Source organism: Anolis sagrei, chromosome 6 (assembly GCF_037176765.1).
Source record: "Anolis sagrei isolate rAnoSag1 chromosome 6, rAnoSag1.mat, whole genome shotgun sequence".
NCBI lineage: Eukaryota > Metazoa > Chordata > Lepidosauria > Squamata > Dactyloidae > Anolis > Anolis sagrei.
The window spans coordinates 46,562,683-46,583,685 of record NC_090026.1 but is presented as its reverse complement, the minus strand read 5'-3'; the positions used below and the strand labels follow the sequence as shown (position 1 = coordinate 46,583,685).

Sequence of the window (21,003 nt, the reverse complement as noted above, 5' to 3'; positions counted from 1 at the left end):
TATTCTGCAAGATCTGTGCACGGTTGTTGAGAACAGGGTGACTAGAAGGTCTCTCATTCATAAGTTGAAGTTGACTTGATGATAGATAATAACAGCAATTAAAAAAGCATATATGACATTCATTCCTCATGCAAAATGATGCAAAAACCTAATGCCCACACAAAGTCACCTTTGTAAATAATTACTGTATTTACAATATGACTTCTTTCACTTACCGATGCAAGGTAGTTGCCCTGCCAGGGTCTTTGGAGTCCAATATCAACTCGGTGCCCCTTAAGCAGTTCCACTGCGGCTACCTTTGCCCTGATTTGAGGTAGATCCTTGGGTGGGATACTCTTGATGAGTTCATTTGCTTTCCACCTCAGAAAAAAAACACAAGAAGCAATTAGACAACAGCCTAGAGGGAAACTGGAATGGGGAACTGAGAACACACTGTTATTCTGTCAGAAGCATATGAGAAGCTCGGCCTGTCATTGAACATCGAGAAAACCAAAGTGCTGTTCCAACAGTCACCAGCCAACCCCTCTCCAATGCTAGAGATACAGCTTAATGGTGTAACATTAGAAAATGTTGATCATTTCCGCTACCTTGGCAGCTACCTCTCCACCAAAGTCAACATCGACACCGAAATACAACACCGCCTGAGCTCTGCAAGTGCAGCATTTTTCCGAATGAAGTAGAGAGTATTTGAGGACCAGGACATCCGTAGGGATACCAAGGTGCTTGTCTATAAAGCTGTTATCCTCCCAACCCTGCTATACGCCTGCAAGACATGGACTCTCTACAGACGTCACATGCAACTCCTGGAACAATTCCATCAGCGCTGCCTCCAGAAAATCCTGCAAATCTCTTGGGAAGACAAGCGGACAAATGTCAGTATGCTGGAAGAAGCAAAGACCACCAGCACTGAAGCGATGGTCCTCCACCATCAACTCCACTGGACCGGCCGCATTGTCCGGATGCCCGACCACCCTCTCTCAAAGCAGTTGCTCTACTCTGAACTCAAGAACGGAAAACAGAATGTTGGTGGGCAGGAAAAGAGATTTAAAGATGGGCTCAAAGCCAACCTTAAAAACTCTGGCATAGACACTGAGAACTGGGAAGCCCTGGCCCTTTCGCGCTCCAGCTGGAGGTCAGCTGTGACCTGCAATGCTGCAGAATTTGAAGAGGCACGAATGGAGGGTGAAAGAGAGAAACGTGCCAGGAGGAAGGCGGATTTACAAGCCAACCCCGACCGAGACAGCCTTCCACCTGGAAACCAATGCCCTCACTGTGGGAGAAGATGTAGGTCAAGAATAGGGCTCCAAAGCCATCTACGGATTCACAAGAATACTGATCATGGAAGACTATCCTACTCGTCCAACGAGGGATCGCCTAAGTAAGTATTCTGTCAGATAGTAACTAGAATTTTCATATGTGAAATTCCATTAAAATCGGAAGACATACACCAATCATATTACTATGAGATTACATGACTAGAAATCAGGCAAGCTTTGTCCTCTTGACTTCCACATAATGAAATGGAGCCTGTACACTTTTCTAATGCAATATACATTAGCATTTTCAGAATCTAATGTGTTATTTGTTTCTTTGTTTACCACACTTTTATCCTGCCCTTTTCAGCCCAAAGTTGATTCAGGGCGGCGTACAGACTGGCAACAATTAGATGGTGAACACACATAAATACATCGTTTAAAACAGGTTAAATCACATAATAAAATTCATATAAAAACTTTAATATATTTAAAATTATAAAGATCAATGACTTCCAGGTTTAAATCCATGTCCATTTACATCGTTAAGCCGTTCCATATTCGTTCACAATGCTGATTTTATGTGGTTACAATGAGGTTCCAAAAGCTTGCTCGAAGAGCCAGGCTTTCACTCTTTTCCTAAAGGTCAGGAGGGAGGAGGCCAATCTAATATCACCAGAAAGGGAGTTCCACAGCCAAGGGACCACCACTGAGAAAGCCCTGTCCCTCGTCCCCACCAAGCGCACCTGTGAGGCAAGCGGGATCAAGAGTAGGGCCTTCCCAGATGATCTTAAATTCCTGGAAGGTTCATAAGGGGAGACACGTTCGGATACTGTATGGAATCTACCCAGTTCTATCACTCATTGTACAGAATGCGATATATTCCTACCTGAAATAAATTGCCTGGAGGGCCTCTTCAAACCGCCGCAGTACTTTGGGTGGGGTGGGCCATCTCACGTGCTTCCCATAATCCTTCATGGACCTGACATTATGAAATCGCCGGGCAACTTCGCAGATATAAGACTTGACTTTGTATCGACGGTAGCACTTCAGGATCCTGAGGGCGGCTCGGGTCTTCTTGTAACGAAGGCGTGCTAGTGTGCCCCTCCAAACCTAGAAAATCCCAAATAGGTTAGAACAATAGAAACTAAAGGATGAAACAATAAAGAGGTTCTTCCTTCCTGCTCAAAATCTCATTTGTTGCCTCTGACTCTTTAGCAGGATTTTACTCTGAATCATCAGTTCCATCCCTACCGAGTTCCCAGTGGGCAGCCAAGATCACACTTTTCATATAGTTTTTAGTCCTTAAAATAGGCATGCATTATTGTTTTAAATGTGCACATTTTTAAAAAATAGATTTTATCTGCATCATTTTGGGAGACTTACTAGATTGAGAAATGATAAAGGAATACTTTGACCAACAACAATGATGACAATGTCATAAAAAAGCAAGACATGGATCAAGTAAGTGACTATCTAAATGGTTCTGGCCCAACTTAACGGTCCAAACGCATCTCCCCTTATGATCGTCTGGGGAGGCCCTACTCTCGGTCCCGCCTTCATCACAAGTACGGCTGGCGGGGACGAGCGACAGGGCCTTCTCAGTGGTGGCCCCTCAGCTATGGAATGCCCTCCCTAAAAATATCAGAATGCCCCCTCCCTTTTAACATTTTGGAAGAGAGTCAAGACTTGGCTCTTTGTGCAGGCATTTCCAAATACAGTGTATAGACATAGAAATATGGAATGGTTGAATGATGATTGGACAATGTTTTTAATAGGAGACCCTAATGTTTATTTTTTTTATTGATTTTGTTATGGGTTTATTATCTGATTGTTTTGATTGTATTGAAATTGTTTTTTATGGTTTTGGCACCAATTGTAAACCGCTCCGAGCAGGCATGTAGCCGGGAGGGGGGGGCATATAGCTTGATGGGCTTGTAGCTTGAGGGGCTTCAGCCCCCCCCCCCCCCCAATTCTCATGGTGGTCCGCGAGAAGGCCTTACTGGTGCATTATTTAAACTGTTATATTTATTCATATCATGATCTGATCACCATGCTCAATATATCCCATATGCATGGGGGTATTGGAGTAACAATACAAAAGGTTTGCTAGGGTAGACCCTCTTTCTCTCAGATTCAGCCCCCCCCCAATCAAACTCAGCCCCCCCCCCCCCCGAATCAAAATCCTGGCTACGCGCCTGGCTCCGAGTTGCGGGCTGAGAGGAATGGTATACAAATATAGTAAAATAAATAAATAAATAAATATCTGAATTCCTACAGTGAAGGAAGATCCAAGGAAACGTGTACTCTATTGGAGTGGATAAGCTTTACAGGTCTAGGGACCAATTTCCCATCCCCTTAACCTGCATTAAGCAACTCCCATTCCCAAAAAAGAAAATAACCAGAAGTTCATATCAGGTCTCAGAAAACCCATTTAGGAGGGAGCAATGAGGTGAAAACAAGGTATGGTGGGGCACTGTTAAGAGAGGATTTCTGATCTCAGGAGTTTCAGATATTGTTTTTTTTCCAGTCATCATCAAATCAGGGTGATCTGGAAGGAGCTAGTAAACAGGAAAGGGCCACACATTTACCACCTCTGTGGAATGGGCATGTGTGGTTACATGGTCTCATGCTTTATTTCTGGTTCAGATGCAAACTAAAGGGATGTGCAATGGGAAACAGTGATGTTCTTGTAGGTATATTTAGTTGTAAACATCAAGAAGAAACACTATTTTTGTGGCACAGAGCAAAACATGTTTTCCAAGCATGGAATATGTAGAAGATCATGCAGTGATAATGCTAACTCCTCAGGAAAATGTTGACGCCTTTAGTCATTACTTTGTGTATCATCTGAGTCCATAGTATATACACAGATCTGATAAGTCATCAGGCATTCATTTTGGAAGGCTATATGTCCTTAGGCAAGGGGGGGGGGGAATCCCAAAATAGAAGGTACAGATTTTTCCAACTTCTAATATTTTGGAAACAGTATAGATGGTATTCTGGATGGAATAGAATAAAATGCTAGGTCTGCTCTTGTTTACATGGAATAGAAGGCATGAGGAAAATGTAAGGCTGTTGATGAAAGTCTAACCTTAGGGGATTTACAAAAATATTCACTGGTGGGTTGTGTGTGTGTGAAATGCTTGGTTATAAACAACTTATCTCTCAAATTATTTTCTTCTCCTTATAATAAATTCCCCAGGAAATAAAAATGATCAAAATCTGCAAGTGGGTTAAAAAAAGACCCTGGTTAGAGAGGAAAAGGCCAAAAACTTAAAAGTTTATTGTTTAAAAAGAATCTAGAAAAGGGGGTGTAGAGATATGTTTATTATAAAGTGTTTATTATACTGTGTTTAAACTGTATTTATGTTTTACATTGGTAGCCATGGCCTAGCTGTGAGAGATAGGTTGCCATGGTGACAAGGTAGAAGAGGAGGTGGGCGGAGCTTAAGGAGAAAAAGGTTTGAAAGTGACAGCTAATTTTCAGTCAGGAGGATGAGACCCTGAGAGGAGGAGCAGAGTCAGATAGGACTCTGGAAAAGTAGTTCAGTCAGGAGGAAGAGACCCTGAGAAGAGGGCAGAGTCAGTTAGGGCTCTGTGGTGTGAAGCAGTGTAAATTCAGTTAGTTCTTAGTATTTGTGAATATTTCTTCAGCAAGGGAGCTGAAGGTGAAACCTCGTTAGATTGCTTGAGTTAAAAAGAATCTAACAGAGGGGGTTTTAGGATCGCCAGTAGTGGAAGACTGGAGATCAGTGGTTTGATCCGGTATAGGACAAACAGTGAGAATATTCACAACAAGGAACACTGAAATAATAAAGCACTTCACTGTAGAAGGAGTTTATAAGATTGTAACATCTAAAGCCTGAATGTATCTCAACCAAGCCATATTGTAACCATCAAGCATATGCCAAGCTCAACATCTCAATATTGCAACAATTACGCTTTGTTTAAAAATAAACTTGTTCTCTTGGTATTTTAAACCTGCCTCCTCCATTGATTTTACGTTCGGTGCATTCCACTCTACCAAAGTTACCTCACAACGCAAATAGGGATAAACAGAGACTTTAAGACCAGCGTCTCTAAACATATTGGTGGCAGTTTAATTTAATAGCAGTCTAGGAACTTTCTTACATATTTGGTGGTCCCATTTGGTGGGATTAACGCACGACTTTACTTTTTATTGGTGGCATTGATACGTCTTTACAGGGGGCATTGGGGAAAACGTTCTTGTTAAGAGAAAAACTGTCCTTAGAATTGCTTTTAAGTAAAAGCCAAAAGATTGAGAATAAAGTTCCTGGATTTAAGAATACAGGGTAGGCAGGAGGATAGCACAATAGGAACAACAATCTTGTGCGCCAGCTGTGCCCGTATCTTGGGAGGTTGGACTTGGCCACCGTGGTCCATGCTCTGGTTACATCCCGTATAGATTACTGAAACACACTCTACATGGGGTTGCCTCTGAAGATTGTTCAGAAGCTCCAGCTAGTCCAACGCTCGGCAGCCAGGTTGCTCACCATAGCAAGGTACAAGGAGCATACAACGCCACTGTTACGCCAGCTCTACTGACTGCCTATTAGCTTCCGAGTATGATTCAAAGAGCTGGCCTTGACCTATAAAACCCTAAACGGCTCTGGCCCAGCTTACCTGTCTGAACCTATCTCCCTCTACGAACCCCAAGGACCTTAAGATTGTCTGGAGAGACCTTGCTCTTGGTCCCACCACCATCACAGTCACGTTTGGTGGGAACAAGAGATGGCCTTCTTGGTGGTAGCCCCTCGGCTGTGGAACGCCCTCCCTAACGAGATTAGATCTGCCCCCTCCCTCATGACCTTCTGGATGAAACTCAAACCCTGGTTATGGGATCAAGCATTCGCAGAATAGATGGTTTTAACGGACTGTTTTTAGCTGACAGCAATGGACTGAAGATGGTTTTAACGGACAGTTGAACTGATGGCTATGGATTGATCTGGAGGATGAAATGAAGTGGCAATTTTTTTAATGTATTTATAACTGTTTTTAATGTAGGTAAAGTGTGTATTATGTTGTGTATTATGTTATGTATTATGTTGTGTATCCTGCTAGTAGCCATCCTGAATCCCTCTTTGGAGGTGAGAAGGACGGGATAGAAATGCTCTTAATAGTCATCATCATCATCATCATCATCATCATCATCTTGATCCCGAATATTCAAGATTTAAGCTTTCTCTTAGAGCAATGAAGAGGACAAAACTGTGTCACAATGATCCTTCCTCAAATAGCAAGGGCAAGGACTTCATTTATGTCAACATCTAAGCTAATGCTCCTGCTATGAGAGGGCAAGGGATTATGGTCAGGGCAGGCACTCACTGTACCTGCCCCGGCCACGACCTCACTGTGGCCATAACCTTACTGTGGCCCACATAAAAAGCAGAAATATTGCTCAGGTGTCAAGACATCCATGAGTGAAAGTTCAGTACTCCAAGGACCAGTAGAGGATGAAATGGATGTCTTGCTGCTTGCCAAAAAGCTCCCCCATTATCACAGTAAACCAGAAACACTATTCTCTACCTATTACCTTAGAGAAAAGAGAAAAGTATAGGGAAGATCTGAAAGAAATAACCTATGCTACAGCTTTTGAAGGTTGTTCTGGTTGACTTCACACAAAGTGAGGAAGACAAGCTAGAGAAAAAAGACCAAAATCCTCTGTCTACTATTTATCTTTTTGCTTTCCTTTATTTATTCTTTACTCTTTGTTTTTTTTATCAGAGTCATTTAAGAATTTATTTCTAAAATTGCCTCTTTTTCTAGGCAGGAATATAACTATGAATATTCAAAATTTTTCAGGAACAATTCTATACTTGGACAATGTTTTATTAGAATGGGTCAAAATACTTCTTTAAAAGTGATTTTTTCAGTTTTACCTAATTGCACATTTTAAAAATATTCTTTATCTGAAGGTAGATTATACCTTGGACAGTTAATTGTGTAGTTACCACAGGCAATAAAAATAAAGAAGACATACTGGTTCATGGACGGGGGGAAATGTCCCCTTAATGTATTGTCGAAGGCTTTCATGGCTGGAATCACTAGGTTCTTGTGGGGTTTTTCGGGCTATAGGGTCATGTTCTAGAGGCATTTCTCCTGACGTTTCGCCTGCATCTATGGCAAGCATCCTCAGAGGTAGTGAGGTCTGTTGGAATTAGGACAATGGGTTTATATATTTGTGGAATGGCTGGGGTGGGACAAAGAGCTCTTCTCTGCTAGAGCTAGGTGTGAATGTTTCAACTGACCACCTTCATTAGCATTTGAAGGCCTGCCTGAGCAAAGATGGAGTAGCTATGGGGAGCCCTCTCAGCCCGGTCATAGCTAACTTCTACATGGAACACTTTGAAAAACAAGCCCTGGAGACAGCAACCAAAAAGCCCACTATATGGTTCAGATATGTGGATGACACCTTCACCATTTGGAGCCATGGAGAAGAAGAACTCAACAGGTTCCTGGACCATCTTAACAGCATCCACCCAAAAATCCAATTCACAATGGAAAAAGAAAATGAAGGAAGACTGCCTTTTCTAGATGTCCTAGTCATCCACAAACCAGATCAACAATTGGGTCACACCATCTACATAAAACCCACACACACAGATAAATATCTACAGTATATTCTGGCGTATAAGACTACTTTTTCACCCAAGAAAATCTTCTCAAAAGTCAGAGGTCGTCTTATACACGGGTGTAGTCTTATGCATGGGAGTCGTCTTAACTCTATATTTTAACTGGAAAAGTTGGGGGTCGTCTTATATGCCCAGTCGTCTTATATGCCGGAATATACGGTACATAAAAACTCCAACCATCACCCAAGTCAGAAAAGAAGCACCATTAAAGCCTTGGCAGACCGTGCAAAAAGAATCTGCGAACCCCACCTCCTCCAAGATGAACTGAACCACCTCAACTGGGCTCTCCAGGCCAATTGATACTCCACCTCAGTCATCAGAAGAGCTGCAAGACCAAGAACAAGCCACGAGAGTCAAGATGAAGATCCACCCAGAGGAAAAGTGTTCCTGCCATACATCAAGGGAACCACTGACCGCATAGGGAAGCTGATGAGGAAACACAACATACAAACAATCTACAAACCCACCAAGAAAATCCAACAAATGCTACATTCAGCAAAGGGAAAGAGGGATCCTCTCACCTCTGCAGGAGTCTACCGTATACCATGCAGCTGTGGACAAGTCTACATAGGGACCACCAAACGCAGCATTGCCCAAACACGAATCAAGGAACATGAAAGGCATTGCAGACTACTTCAACCAGAGAAGTCGGCCATAGCAGAGCACCTGATGAACTAGCCTGGACACAGCATATTATTTGAGAACACAGAAATGCTGGACCACACCAACAACCACCATGTCAGACTACACAGAGAAGCCATTGAAATCCACAAGCATGTGGACAATTTCAACAGAAAGGAAGAGACCATGAAAATGAACAAAATCTGGCTACCAGTATTAAAAAACTCTAAAATTACAACAGCAAAACAGCAGAGAGGAAACAACCAGGCACATCTTAACACCTCTCAACAAAAGAATTTCCCAGGCTCAGGCAGGCCTTCAAATGCTAATGAAGGTGGTCAGTTTTAAGTCTCTTCTGCTGTGTTTTCAGTGTTTTTATAAGTGATGGTCACTTGTTGGCCTGATAGGTGTATTGTGCCCAAATTTGGTGTCAATTCATCCAATGGTTTTTGAATTATATCAATCCCACAAGCGAACATTACATTTTTATTTATATAGACTCACTGAATAGCATAGGTCAATGGATGGAGCCTAGTCCAGCTGAAAATATTCTCCTATCATTTAGGAAAGAAGTTATGGCAGATCCTTTGGAGTCTTATTTAAAAAACAAAGCACTAATATGCACTAATCATACACTAATACACTGCGACCGCACCTCGTAAAGGCTGATCTGGACGGGGTGGTCCATGCCTTGGTCACCTCTAGATTGGACTACTGTAATGCGCTCTACGTGGGGCTGCCCTTGAAAGCGGCTCGGAAATTCCAACTGATCCAATGGGTGGCGGCCAGGTTGTTAACTGGTGCTCCTTACAGAGAGAGGTCAACCCTCCTATTTAAGGAGCTCCATTGGCTGCCGTTCATTTTCCAGTCCCAATTCACGGTGCAGGTGCTCACCTACAATGCCCTAAACGGTTTGGGACCCGCCTACCTGCGTGACCGCATCTCCGTATATGAACCCACACGATCCCTCCATTCATCTGGAGAGGCCCTGCTCACGATTCCACCTGCGTCGCAGGCGCATTTGGTGGGGACGAGGGACAGGGCCTTCTCTGTGGTAGCCCCCCGACTCTGGAACTCTCTCCCCAGGGACATCAGACAAGCCCCAACATTGGCAGTCTTTAGAAAGAGCTTGAAGACCTGGCTGTTCCAGTGTGCCTTTCCAGAATAGGAAACTCCCAGCATCATGTCCCAAACGCACTTTACTAGAGATTTAAGATTGTCTGCACATCGCACCTACCCTAAAATCCTTACATTTCACCTGTCATGTCCAGCACTTTTAATTTTAGTCATTACATTTGGCCCGGGCCTAGTTTTAAATGTGTCATGATGTATTGTTTTAATGTTTTATTGTTATTGTTTTAATGTTTATTGGTTTGCTTTATGAGTTTTATTGTTGTATTTGTTATGCTGTTGTTTTATTGAGGGCCTTGGCCTTTGTAAGCTGCACCGAGTCCTTCGGGAGATGTTAGCGGGGTACAAATAAAGTTAATAATAATAATAATAATAATAATAAATTTCAGTGGGTCAACTCTGCCAACTCTCAAAAAGGTGTTTTCTTTATAAAGTTAAATATGTCACCATTTCATTACTAGCATTTCATCTGTTGCCTACAATTTTAATTATGATGGGGATTATATTGCATTTCCGCAATATAGGAATAACAAGCTGCCATGATTAAATGCTGATTTTAAATGCTCAAAAATATGCGAAGATAATTCTAGTTTTTCCTTGAAATTTTCTGAACAGCTCCTTTGTTTCCTTTGCAAGTAAGAAGAAAACTCCACACCCATCTGAACAGGGCTGCCTAGAGAAACGGATACTAATTTGGCATCTTATAGATCCTCACAGATGTACATCCATTCTTCCGTTTACACTAGGATTAATTACCCAAGGTAATTAGCACCATATTTATTTGTTTCATGAAGCTTGTGTCAAGAGGCGGTCCTTCCTGCATGACTTACTAAATCACGGGTTATGTCAAGCCAGGGCCAGTGAAAAAAACAGACAGATGGGAAGAGAATGAGAGACAATATTTACTGCCAAGTTACAGAAGAGAACAAAAAAGCAAGCCCGAACAATTCTAAACAGAGAGGAAATGTTTGTAAGTCTTTTTGGGGGAAATCCCAGTTTAACTCTCTCCAGGAAAAGCAGGATAGACAATCCCATTAAGGAATGGTTGGAACAGTACACTCACTGTTCCGAAAGTTGTGTATTTGGGTTAGATTCGATCCAAACTGCTGAGCTTGGGTCTCAGTAATAAGTTAATGAAAAACAAAAGAAAGATGAAAACAGATATATAAACAGTTGACACCAAATGTTTAACCAAGAAAAAAACCAAACTGGGCTTCTGAAACATGTGCAAACAAGAGAACTAGTAGACCAGGGTACAAGAGTCCGATGAATCTTGACCAGTGGTTCTTAAACTGTGGGCCTTGGACCACCATTGGGCTGCAAGGACAAAAATCTGGTCTGCGAGCCTCCTTCCTCTTTATTTATTTATTTATTTTATTTCCACTCCTTTCGCACTGCCTGCCGCTCCTTCCCTGCCGCTGTCCAACCCCGACCCCTGAGATAGACCACATAAACTCTAGATTAATAAATACGATTTTCTGTAGGGGAGCACATGGCGACTACCGGATGGCATATTTCTGTATCAGAAACTAGAGCTGATGTGGTCTATCCAATGCAATTTTCTGAATCAGCACCCCAAATAACCAAACCAAATCTAAAGTTGACCAAAAACTGATTCGTAACCCTTTTGATACCAATGTTAGAGAGTGGTCCTTGATCAAGTGGTCCCTGGTCAAAGTGGTCCTTGGTCAATGGAAATCAATATACATGTGGCGCAGGGTCCAAACTTATTGTAGTGGCAATTTGTTTGTCCTAGGGCCCTATCTATGAGAATTGTACATCAAAATGTAACCAAAAGCTTTTGTGCCATTCACTTACAGAAACCATTACGCATTTGTACCAGTAGAGTTTAAGCCTGTTAAAAAAACCTTTTATTATAGTTAACACATTACAATAGCCTGTGTGTGAACGTCATTGGTATTTAAACCCTCTGAGGAAAGTAAACAATATAGTAACACAGAAGGATGTTACTAAGTATCCTCTCCACACATATAACTCAGCCTGAATACTACACAATAAGGTGGCAGCGTACCCAATTGAAGAAGCCTTTTAAAGGGAAAAAAACTTCTCAGTTCAGTTCAGATGTCATTTCAATATATCAATACACAGTTGTATCTTTCCCTCAATTCCCCTCTTGTGATATTCCTTATACAGGGCTAATCCATCAACTGTATTATGAGACCAGTCACCGTTACATTTTTCCTTACTCTCAATGGTCAGATAACAGGTGCCATTCCACCAGGTACTTGAGCTGCTTTCCTTTTAGCTGTTTCAAAAATAGGTGCCTGAGTTTACTGCTTTCCTCCTCCATCCACATCTGTTTCCCTTTCTGTGATCTATTAAGCTTGTAAACTGAGGGCAAGAACGACTTTCTTCTTGGAGCCTTTTCAGTTGGAGTGCAAGGCAGAAATGCTTTAAATAAATAAAAGCCGTTTAACATGAGTACTGCATTTTAATCAAAGTCCCACCACAGTACAATCTGAACAGACTGTCACTGTTCGTTTAATAGAGCTTGTAGCATTGATAAGTAATTCAGTTTGCTCACAGAATTTAGCTCTCTGCTGAATACGAATTTTGGGTCTTGATCTGCTGCAAGCTGAGGTCTCTGGATGAAGTCTTTGAAGCCCATCAAGACAACTCTGAACTAATCCCTCCCCTATTAGGAAGCACATTCATTTTTAATTCCTCTTTAGTGACAACTGAAGGGCAATTTATGTTGCGCCCACAGGAAATGAAATGAATTGTATTTCTGACAAACATGTTCACTTTTAAATGTGCAAATACAGCATAAATCCATCTGTTTAAATGTGCAAGATGCATCATATTATGTATGAAAATATGGTTCTTGGGGTGGAAAGCATGGGCATAGGTGGAGGAAAACCTATATCTACATTGCCCTTTTTTTCAATTCAGGAGCGACTTGAGAAACTGCAAGTCGCTTCCGGTGTGAAAGAATTGGCTGTCTGCAAGGACGTTGCCTAGGGGATTTTTTGATGTTTTACCAAAGTGAAGGAAGGTAGATGCTTTTGAACTGTGGTGTTGGAGGAAAGTTCTGAGAGTGCCTTGGACCGCCAGAAGATCCAACTAGTCTATACTTCAGGAAATAAAGCCCGACTGCTCATTAGAGGGAAAGACAGTAGAGGCCAAGATGAAGTATTTTGGCCACATCATGAGAAGAAAGCTTAGAGAAGACAATGATGCTGGGAAAATGGAAGGAAAAAGGAAGAGGGGCCGACCAAGGGCAAGATGGATGGATGGCATCCTTGAAGTGACTGGATTGATCTTGAAGGAGCTGGGGGTGGTGATGGCCAACAGGGCACTCTGACGTGGGATGGTCCATTAAGTCACAAAGAGTCAGAAATGACTGAATGAATGGACAACAACCATCCTTGTGGGAAGCTTCTCTCATATCCCCGCATAGGGAGCTGGAGCTGACACAGGGAACTCAACCACACTCTCCCCAGATTCGAACCTTCGACAGGTTGGTCGTCAGTCCTGTCGGCACAAGGGTTTAACCCATTGCGCCACCGGGGGCTCCAAATATGCTTAGGGGAGCATATAGGCCCAAATATGTTTAGGGGATAAAAAGGAAAAAGAGAGAGAAAATCAAAAATCACTTGAATGAATGACAACAGCAAGAACATTTCCAGGATTTTCAGTGGCTTCCACCCATACTTCTACCATAAGGGACAATTTAAAATCCAATGTAATTTAAAGTTCTATTTAAAACTAGCTGTCCGCTGCCATGCACTGCTGTGGCCCAGTCTGTGTATATGTTTTGTGTGTATATATATTTGTGTATATGTGTATGGATGGACATGTGTATGTGCGTGTATATATATATGTGTGTGTGTGTAAATATAGGTGTGCATATGTGTGTATATATTTCTGTATTTCTGTGTTTATATATGTATATGTATATTGTGTATATGTGTGGGCTTGTGTATATATGTGTGTGTGTGTCTGTATGAATGTGTGCATGTGTAGATGTATATAAGTGTATGTGTATATGTATATATGATTTAGTTTTGAGGATTTTAAGTCCATTCTGCTGGTTTTTTTGTGTGTGTTTTAGGGGTGATGGATACTCGTTGGCCTGATAGGTGTATTGTGTCCATATTTGGTGTCAATTCACGCAGTGGTTTTTGAATTATATTAATCCCACAAACGAACATTACATTTTTATTTATATAGATGCCTAACATTATTCAGCACAGGATTTAGATAGGTGAACCTATCACAGTGGCTTCTTGGCAAGGTTTGTTCGGAAGGGTTTGACTTTGCCTTCCTCCGAGGCTGAGAGAGTGTGATTTGCCCAAGATCATCCAGTGGATTTCTATGGCTGAGCAGAGATCTTTGAGTCTCCAGAATCAAAGTCCAATACTCAACACACAACACCACTCTATACATTGCTTAAATGTGGAGGTTAATATTTTTCTTAAAAGAACAATGTAAGAAAAACACTCCTTTCCTTTTCATTAATATTTAAAGGATACTTCTTTTTTGCACTTTATCTCTCACTACTATAGTCATAGCAAGTCAAGTGATAGCACGTTTTATGGAAGGAGGAATAGCCCTTGCTAAATAGTTTATTTTCCTATGTTTGAAACTAATGCAAGAAATTACAACAATCTGGCTTACTGCTTTCTTGGCACAGATACTCACAATTGTACGCTATTGTGCCATTAAGAGATCATAGAATCATAGAGTTGGAAGAGAACTCATGGGCCACCCAGTCCAATCCCCTGCCAAGAAGCAGGAATATTGCATTCAAAGCACCCCTGACAGATGGCCATCCAGCCTCTGTTTAAAAGCTTCCAAAGAAGGAGCCTCCACCACACTCCCCGGCAGAGAGTTCCACTGCTGAACGGCTCTCACAGTCAGGAAGTTCTTCCTAATGTTCAGATGGAATCTCCTTTCTTGTAGTTTGAAGCCATTGTTCTGCATCCTAGTCTCCAGGGCAGCAGAAAACAAGCTTGCTCCCTCCTCCCTATGACTTCCTCTCATGTATTTATACATGGCTATCATGTCTCCTCTCAGCCTTCTCTTCTTCAGGCTAAACATGCCCAGCTCTTTAAGCCACTCTTCATAGGACTTGTTCTCCAGACCCTTGATCAAAAATGAAGAACATGAGAAAACTGGACTGAGGAGAAGAGAAGAAAGTTAGATAAGATAGAGCTCCTGCTCTATGTCTCCAAGACTTTCTGGTTTATGAGAATCCTAAAGTAAATGGTTCATGGGGTCTTTTTGGCAAATTTATTTGGAGGATATTTGCCACCACCTTTCTCCAAAATCAAAGAAGGTTTGATCTGCCAACGGTTACCTAGTGAGTTGTTGTAGGTTTTTTCGGGCTATATAGCCATGTTCTAGAGGCATTCTCTCCTGACCTTTCGCCTGCATCTATGGCAAGCATCCTCAGAGGTAGTGATATCTGTTGGAACTAGGAAAATGGGTTTATATATCTATGGAATGACCAGAGTAGGACAAAGAACTCTTGTCTACTGGAACTAGGTGTGAATGTTTCAACTGACCACTTTGATTAGAATTTGATGGCAGTGCCTGGGGCAATCTTTTGTTGAGAGGTGATTAGATGTCCCTGATAGTTTTCCCTCTGTTGTTTTGCTGTTGTAATTTTAGAGTTTTTTAAGACTGGTAGCCAGATTTTGTTCATTTTCATGGTTTCCTCCTTTCTGTTGAAATTGTTCACATGCTTGTGGATTTCAGTGGCTTCTCTGTGTAGTCTGACATGGTGGTTGTGAGAGTGGTCCAGCATTTCTGTATTCTCAAATAATATGTTGTGTCCAGGTTGGTTCATCAGGTGCTTTGCTATGGCTGACTTCTCTGGTTGAAGTAGTCTGCAGTGCCTTTCATGTTCCTTGATTCGTGTTTGGTTACCTAGTGAGTTTTCATGGCTAACTAAAGATTTGAATATTGTTCTCTGAACCAGGTCAGAGCTATGGAAACAAAACCCCAAAAATGTTATTTTAATATCATACATTGTGCTTTTAAAGAGAATGGGATTTGGCAGAAAGGAGGAAAGAAGACTGTCTAAATGCTGTTAAGCAGGAAACCAGTTCCAATTTCATGGAGGGAAGATCCCCTTCTGCTTAATCCCTGAATCTTTCTTCCACCAAATACAAGCTGTGTACATTAAACCACAAACCAGCAAGCACAGATGCGCAGCAAATATATTCCAAAACCAAGTCAGCCTTCGCTAAATTTAAATGTCAATGCAGTGCGGCTGAAACATACTACGGTTGTATGAATCTTAGAAAAATGTTTTCATGCTTACTATAGCATGCATGCACATGCGCTCTCTTGAACCAGCCCTTCTTCACACTCGCCTGAGCTGCTTGGCAAACAACATTTCACACTGTCAAAGCACAGCTGATCTTCCAGGCACCAAAACCGAAACAAGTCAGATAAATTCTGCACAGGCAAAGAGCTTTGCTGTATGGTTTCCAGCATGCCTTCAATGCAATCTGTCTTTCAGAGCCTGCTCTCAACATTACAGCAGGAGGGTCTTCTGGTTCTCAAAAAATTAGCAAATGGCCTCCAAAACCGATATGGGATAATAATAATAATAATAATAATAATAATAATAATAATATTAAATATACAGTAAGATTAGTACACAGCAAACAAGAGCACTATATTGGCTTTTGTATTCGATCACACGGACACTTCCTAAGTGTCTAGGACTGTGTGATATATTGGTGAATGATGCATGCAGATCCGAGTAAGGTGGCCTTTTGCAGCTGACAGATGGTAATGTTGTCAGCACCAATTGTTTTTAAGTGCATGCCAAGGTCTTTAGGCACTGCACGAAGTGTGCCGATCACTACTGGGACCACCTTGACTGTCTTGTGACAGAGTCTTTGCAATTCAATCTTTAAATCCTCATATCATGTAAGCTTTTCCAGTTGCTTCTCGTCAATTCTTCTGTTGCCCGCCACGATTGTGAGGTTAGGAGCATTGTGCTCCAAAACTCTGCCAGTCTGAATTTGGAAGTCCCAGAGTAGTTTGACATGTTCATTTTCTGTAACTTTTTCAGGCTCGTGATGCCACTAGTTTTTTGTCACTGGCAGATGGTATACATGGCACAAGTTCCAGTGGATCATCTGAGCAACAGTATTATGCCTCTGCTTATAGTCAGTTTGCGCAATCTTCTTGCAGCAGCTGAGATTGTTATTATTATTATTTGTTATTTTCCTTGTTGTATGCTCACAGACAATCCTTGTTTTCCTGGTACATTTTAATCTGCCTTAGAAGAGTCAAAACACTCTTATGTTGTGGAACCACATCCAACATCATTTTAACTCTGCAAATGGGTTACACTGATTCTCAGAATTCATATTTAAGGTCAATATGTTTTTCTGTGATGAAATACAAAACTTGTTACAGTAAGTTGTTGCAGGACCAAGTGTGTGTGTTGAAGAAAAACCTTATGATGGTAATTATTATGTGCAGCTGGTAATGTAGGTCAACCAGCAATCTTGGTCCACACATGATAGGGTATAACTGTTTGGGTGTTTAGAATACAGTTTTGGAGAGCTTTTTCTCTGATGAGATTTATGCTCAAAGGCTCTGCTCTGAGGAACAGGTTGGAGAGAAGCTGTTATGCTGCACTAAAGGATGCTATGGTGAATTAGCTGTTTACTCAAGGTTTATACTTTTGCTCTCTTGTTTGACTTAAGATGAAGATGCCTTATTTTGTGTTACTTACAAAGACTATGTAAGTTTCTTGCACTGTTTGTTTTTTGTATGGAACATTGCACGTTTGTGTTTCATCTCTGATATTAAGAGTAAAGATTTTTCTGTTCATTTTTACTCGTCTGTGTGTCTTGTGCATGGTACGTGGGTAAGTTCTGCTTGCTGCGCAACAAAACTTACTTGAGGGAGGGAGATACTTGCCAGTGCTTTCCCTCTATGGAAGAGCTTTCCAAACATTTCATCTTGGTGACACATTACAGAGGCATGCATCATTTTGTGACACAATAGTCCAGTCTTACAAGCAAATTGGAGGTTAAACCAATTGTTATAGGAGATTGTGGTTTTGTTGTTCATTTGTTCAGTCGTTTCCGACTCTTTGTGACTTCATGGGCCAGTCCATGCCAGAGCTCCCTGTCGGTCGTCACCACCCCCAGCTCCTTTAAAGTCAATCCAGTCACTTCAAGGATACCATCCATCCATCTTGCCCTTGGTCGGCCTGTCTTCCTTTTTCCTTCCTTTTCCCCCAGCATCATTGTCTTCTCTAAGCTTTCCTTTCTTCTCGTGACGTGGCCAAAGTACTTCATCTTGGCCTCTAATATTCTTACCTCCAATGAGCAGTCAGGCTTTATTTCTTAAGTATGGACTGGTTGGATCTTCTCGCTGTCCAGGGCACTCTCAGAACTTTCCTCCAACACCACAGTTCAAAAGCATCTATCTTCCTTTGCTCAGCCTTCCCTATGGTCCAGCTCTCACATCTGTAGGTTACTATGGGAAATACCATTGCTTTAACTATGCAGATCTTTGTTGCCAGTGTGATGTTTCTACTTTTCACTATTTTATCGAGATTGGACATTGCTCTCCTCCCAAGAAGTGTCTCCTGATTTCCTGGCTGCAGTCTGCATATGCAGTAATCTTTGCACCTAGAAATACAAAGTCTGTCACTGCCTCCACGTTTTCTCCCTCTATCTCCCAGTTGTCAATCATTCTTGTTGCCACAATCTTGGTTTTTTTTTTAATGTTTAACTGCAACCCAGCTTTTGTGCTTTCTTCTTTCACCTTGATTAGAAGGCTCCTCAGCTCCTCCTCGCTTTCGGCCATCAAAGTGGTGTCATCTGCATATCTAAGGCTGTTAATGTTTCTTCCTGCAATTTTAACCCCAGCCTTGCATTTGTCAAGCCCCGCACATCGCATGATGTGTTCTGCATACAAGTTGAATAGGTTGGGTGAGAGGATACAACCCTGCCGTACGCCTTTCCCAATCTTGAACCATTCTGTTGTTCCATGGTCAGTTCTGACTGTTGCTATTTGGCCCTTATACAGATTCCTCAGAAGAAAGATATTGTGATTTGGTATGCCCATACCACCAACAACTTGCCACAATTTATTATGATCCACACAGTCAAAGGCTGTAGTGCTGTAGTCAATAAAACAGAAATGGATGTTTTTCTGAAACTCCCTGCCTTTCTCCATTATCCAGCGGATATTGGCAATTTGGTCTCTTGTTCCTCTGCCTTTTCTAAACCCAGCTTGTACATTTTTCCCCATACATTTTTGTTATTACAATTTATGTTATGTGTATATATCTCCTATAACCCTGGGTTTAGCTGGGTTATAGGAGATACATACACATTACATAAATTGTAATAACAAAATGTATGGGGACACAACAAATTTCATTTGTGAAATGATGCCTGCCTAAAATGTACATCACCAACATGAAATGTTTGGAAAGCTGTGCTGTAGGTGTTCAGAAACTGGAGGATGCGTCTGAGTATTTCCTTCTGAATATGTGTTACGTAAGATACAGGACCATGTGTTTTCTCACCCCGTGTCTGCAACCCCATCGAACAAGATGGCAAATGTCTTCAAAACAGATGGCAGGCTTCTTATTATCACCCTTGATGTGGGTCACGATGCAGAAGCCCTTCTGCAATTACAGTGGTTGCTCTGTAATCTGATATGAAAATGGTATCTTTTGTCAATCATGGAAGTATGGGGGGGGGGAGGGAATAACAGATCTGAGTGTACCCAGCTTTCAGGGCATGTTGGGACAGAGAGAGAAGCAAAATATGAAATTATGACAAAGCAGCCAGGGCTTTTGTTCTCGTTTCCTCTCTGCATCGGCTCATTCCCGCCCCCTCTCCCCACCATCACTTAGGCCAGAAATGTTGCTATGGCAACAGCAGCTGCAAGATCTTGATTGACACGTCTCCTGAGAGGAGTGTCTGGGGAAACCAAAATGCCTCAAGGCAGAGGGGGGTGGGAAGGATGCAGACCGTCAGCAAACTGTACTGGAGGGACTGCCGCCGCCGACATGTAGCCATTTGGAAAGGCACATTCCAGTGTGCCTGGCCTGAAACATTAATAAGCTTATCCCCCTTCTGCAACTGCATTGTGTCTAGATGTTTCAACCTCAGCAAAGATGTAGTTTCTCAAGTCGCTCCTCACACACACACACACAAAAAGCAAAGATGCAACAAACCGTATGCCTCAGTAAACAGAAACATTGGCTGAAGCAAGCCAGCGTACTGAATCCTGCAATGCAAAGCTACCAGCTCCTACATTCCTATAGTATGCATTACAGAATTAGGCAGATGTGAGAACTCTGATTGAAAAGCAGCATTGCATGAAGAATTAAGCCCCATGTCCTCTTCTTAAGAGATAACATTGAATGGAATTTCCCAGCAGATGAATATAATTTTGCAAACATGTCTGGGTCTTTTTGAAGCTTGCACATTTGTTTGCTGTAAATAACTTCAACCCTACGGATGTGAGAGCTGGACCTTGGGGAAGGCTGAGCGAAGGAAGATCGATGCTTTTGAGCTGTGGTGTTAGAGGAAAGTTCTGAGAGTGCCTTGGACTGCGAGAAGATCCAACCAGTCCATCCTCCAGGAAATAAAGCCCGGCTGCTCACTGGAAGGAAGGATACTAGAGACAAAGTTGAAGTACTTTGGCCACATCATGAGGAGACAGCAAAGCCTAGAGAAGACAAATGTGCTGGGGAAAGTGGAAGGCAAAAAGAAGAGGGGCCGACCAAGGGCAAGATGGATGGATGGCATCCTTGAAGTGACTGGCTTGACCTTGAAGGAGCTGGGGGTGGTGACGGCCGACAGGGAGCTCTGGCGTGGGCTGGTCCATGAGGTCACGAAGAGTCGGAGACGACTGAACAAATGAACAACAAAATAACATCAAATAAGCAAGAATATAGAATATGAACTTTTGGTGGATAAACGCCACCAAAAGCTCTCATCTTGCTTCCTTTGTCATCATTATTTTAAAAAGCTTAGTACATTCCAGTACCTTGGCAGCCACCTCTCCACAAAAATTAACACTGACACTGAAATACAACACCGCCTGAGCTCTGCGAGTGCAGCTTTTTTCCAAATGAAGCAGAGAGTGTTTGAGGACCAGGACATCCGTAGGGATACCAAGATGCTTGTTTATAAAGCTATTGTCCTCCCAACCCTGCTATAATAATAATAATAATAATAATAATCCTTTATTTATACCCCACTAACATCTCCCGAAGGACTCGGTGCGGCTTACAAGAGGCCGAGGCCCAACACATCAGTAAAACAACAGCATAACAAATACAACAATAAATAAACTCACAAAACAAGCAATAAGCA

General features: G+C 42.0%; 1 protein-coding gene across 1 annotated transcript in view; it reads right to left on the bottom strand.

Annotated features, from left to right (window-relative positions):
* The window catches only part of MYO1D (myosin ID), a 280,311-nt gene that overhangs the window by 137,349 nt on the left and 121,959 nt on the right, over positions 1 to 21,003 (bottom strand). Inside the window, exons 17-18 of the mRNA XM_060781183.2 lie at positions 2,143 to 2,366; positions 216 to 360 (exon numbers count right to left, since the gene is read on the bottom strand). Of these exons, the coding sequence (XP_060637166.2) occupies positions 216 to 360; positions 2,143 to 2,366 (369 nt within the window). The remainder of the gene's footprint in view (positions 1 to 215; positions 361 to 2,142; positions 2,367 to 21,003) is intronic.